Source organism: Plasmodium fragile, assembly GCF_000956335.1.
Source record: "Plasmodium fragile strain nilgiri unplaced genomic scaffold supercont1.24, whole genome shotgun sequence".
NCBI lineage: Eukaryota > Apicomplexa > Aconoidasida > Haemosporida > Plasmodiidae > Plasmodium > Plasmodium fragile.
In genome coordinates this window covers 111,919-114,977 of record NW_012192604.1, presented here as the reverse complement: position 1 = coordinate 114,977, position 3,059 = coordinate 111,919, and the positions used below count along the sequence as shown (strand labels likewise).

General features: G+C 46.0%; 1 protein-coding gene across 1 annotated transcript; it reads left to right on the top strand.

Annotated features, from left to right (window-relative positions):
• Window positions 1-599: 599 nt before the first annotated feature.
• Window positions 600-2,298, top strand: AK88_02459 (uncharacterized protein; the record flags this gene model as incomplete). The annotated part of the gene is made up of 4 exons (XM_012480084.1): window positions 600-936; window positions 1,156-1,210; window positions 1,374-1,436; window positions 1,596-2,298. The coding sequence occupies 4 exons, from the start codon at window positions 600-602 to the stop codon at window positions 2,296-2,298; spliced, it is 1,158 nt and encodes a 385-aa protein (XP_012335507.1).
• Window positions 2,299-3,059: the final 761 nt, after the last annotated feature.

The following is a 3,059-nucleotide window of genomic DNA, read 5'->3' as shown; positions in this document are numbered from 1 at the left end:
ATTTTTTTTTTTTTTTAACTGATTTTTCGCCTGACCTGTTCAGGTAAAAAGTGCACAAAAATGAGAATAGCTAGCAGAACAAACCTCGTGCAGGAAAGGGAGGAAAAAAAGAAAAAAAAGTCGAATTAACGCGTCAAAAGGTGGGTGGCTGTCTTTATTTTCCTTTTTCGTTTAAATTCGCGAGGGCGATTTAATTGTGCCCATAAATTGACACAAAATTGGGGATTTTTTTTTTTTTTTTGAGGGGTAGGGGGGACAATAATAAACGTCAGTGCGTCTGCATGCGTACGTACACCAGATGGTGCTCGCCTCTTAATGCACAAGCGAGCTGCTGAGATGGACCGGGACAGAGAAACCACGTTTATTGACACTTGCGCGCATGATGGATGCGTTCGCTTGCTTGAAGATCTGTCTACCCACCACATAAGGTCGTTAAACGTACTGTGCACAGCAAAAGGGTATTTTTTTTTTTTTTTCCTCTTCACATTTTCTCACCCGTGGGGATAGACGAATCAGCGAAATAACGATGTGCCTACTGCGTACATAGAAGCATAAAAAAAAAAAAAAAAAAGCATACCTATGTACACAACGAGGGCAGGATGCTGCGAGCTGTTCTTTTCCTCCTGGTAGCCCTCGTGGCTACCTTCCGATCGACCAAGATTGAAAAATCACTCTTTAGTTACGTCAGCGAATTATCCTTTTCCGGGTCGTTTGACAATCTCTTCGAGACATGTCTTAGGGTTCCGAATAGCATATGCCTGGGGGGGACATCCACAGTCGTCATGTCCAACAGTGTGCCCAAGGGGCTCATCGCCAAGTGGACTTTTGACGACATGTACGCCGTGGACTACAGCTGGAACAATAACCACATGCACAAGTTGGTGCGCGCAGCCCCCGGCTTTAATGGGCGAGGATACAGCGGGGCCTTCGTGGGAGGTACTGTGCAAGGAGAACACACAACGGGGGGAAGGGGGAATTCCACGTGCATATACTTGCTAAGATGAGACGACCAAACGAAGAAGAAAAAAAAAAAGTCCTAAGTGGGAGTTTGCTTGGTTATGCATTCTTTGAGCTATCCCACATGGTGAAAAGTGTTATGTTATGTTATCCTTTTTTTTTTTTTTTTTTTCCTTTGGTCTACCTCCCACTCCGCAGATAACTCCGGTTTTGTCCACGCTGGCGACACGTTGAAAACGACGCAGTTCACCATGTGGGTTAAGAGAGACGTACCTGTGCAGGGAGCAGCTATCAGGCACCCGCTTTTCTTTTTTGGTGTCTTCTAGAATACATCTTTACGTTTGCTTCCACATGTTTATGTGACGAAGAATATATAAATGTGTATACATGTGCTGCCCCTTCCCCCTGACTCGCAGAGTGTTCTGGATATACCTGCTGGAGAGGCCAACGAATAACTTCCGCAATGTGCTTTCGCAGATGTAAGAGGTTGACTTATCGTTACTACGTGCGAGGGGACATGGTTGTGATGGCTCCATAGGGTGTGAGTCCGGCCGCCCCTCCAAAGAAGCACAAACACACGCACACCTAAACCTATCTCTCCACATTGCTGCATTCCACAACCACCAACAACCACGCAGACACAAGGGGGGAGAAAAAATCGCCGTGCTCCTGTACCCTCACGTGAATAAACTATCTGTGAGAGTGCTTACGGACCAAAATTCAAACGAAGGTATGTCTTCCATGGGGCAAATACCACTCAGGAGGTGGACAAACATAGCCATCACAATGGACGACACAAAAATCGAGCTCTACATGAACGGGGTATTGGACAACTCGGTGCTCATCAAGCAAGGAGTTAAAGCTAACGCTAACGCTTCCTCTAACCATGAGGAGGAAGAAAGGGGAGGGGACATAACCATTGGAAAAAACATGCACTACTCTAGCTTTAATGGGTACCTAGACGAACTGTATTTCTTTAACAGGAGCCTGAACAAGACAGAAATAATTTCTTTCGCTCTTTCCAGCGTGACGGGGATACACGACACAGAATTTGTATACGTTGGAAACTACGAGTGTGATTATGCCACGGCGATGCGTGCTGACCTGTGTAAGGAGAACTACCAGCTTTGTTCTTCCTTCCAGTTGTATAGTGGAGGGATTCATTACGCTAGGGTTAATGGGATTTTGACTGCCACATCAAACTTGTGGTCATCGGACGTATCGGAAAATGCCGTTGAGTCGGGGGAGAAGAGAATTGCGCTTTGTTGCAGGGGCGGAGGCGCGGCCGACTCTCCAGCGGGGTTGGTCACAGGGAACAGTGGGTCGCAGGAGGCATGGTAAAAGAGGGGAAAATGAACGATCACTTGGATGAGACATTGCGCGTACATCAACTGAATTAATCCCTCGTTTGACTCCTCTTTGTCCATCCTAAAATTGGGTGAGCAACAAGTGGAGGATTTTTCAAGACCGAAAAGGAGAAGCTGTGGGGGGGGAGAGGGTTTGTCTGAGCCGCTTCTCCCCTTTAGGAGTGTTGCACGGTGTGGTGCGAATGTGTGAGCAACCGTATGCTGAGTTATGTGAGAAAATATTTGCAACTCCATTTCGCTGTTTATTTTGCCGTTTATTTGGCCACTTGTTCGCCGTCCATTCATCAGAGCGTGACATGTGACGCGCGAAATGGAGGCTATGCAAAAGCCCACCATTTAACAACACCCCTGAACTGGAAAGCAAAATAACGCGACATTGGAAAGCGTAGCAGTGGGAATAGCTAGCTGGTTAAAAGAGCTATTTTTACCTGACCTGTTCATAAATTGTTGGAAAAAAAAAAAAAAAAAACTTCAAATGCGCAACAACAGGGATAGCTAGCTGCTTGGGTGCACAACTTTCACCTGCTTTGTTCATTAAAAAAGGGAAAACAACACCAAAGTGGGGTTAACGGGGGAAAGTTCGTTTCAGTTAACGGAGGGGAAATTTGCTTTGCCTTTTGGACAAATCGAACGAATTTGTTTATCTCGCGCGGTGTTCGCACGCTTTTTTTCATCTTTCCCCAATGGCACAAGGCGCACAGGTTGGGCAGTTGGAAATGTCTTTTTTTTTTTTTT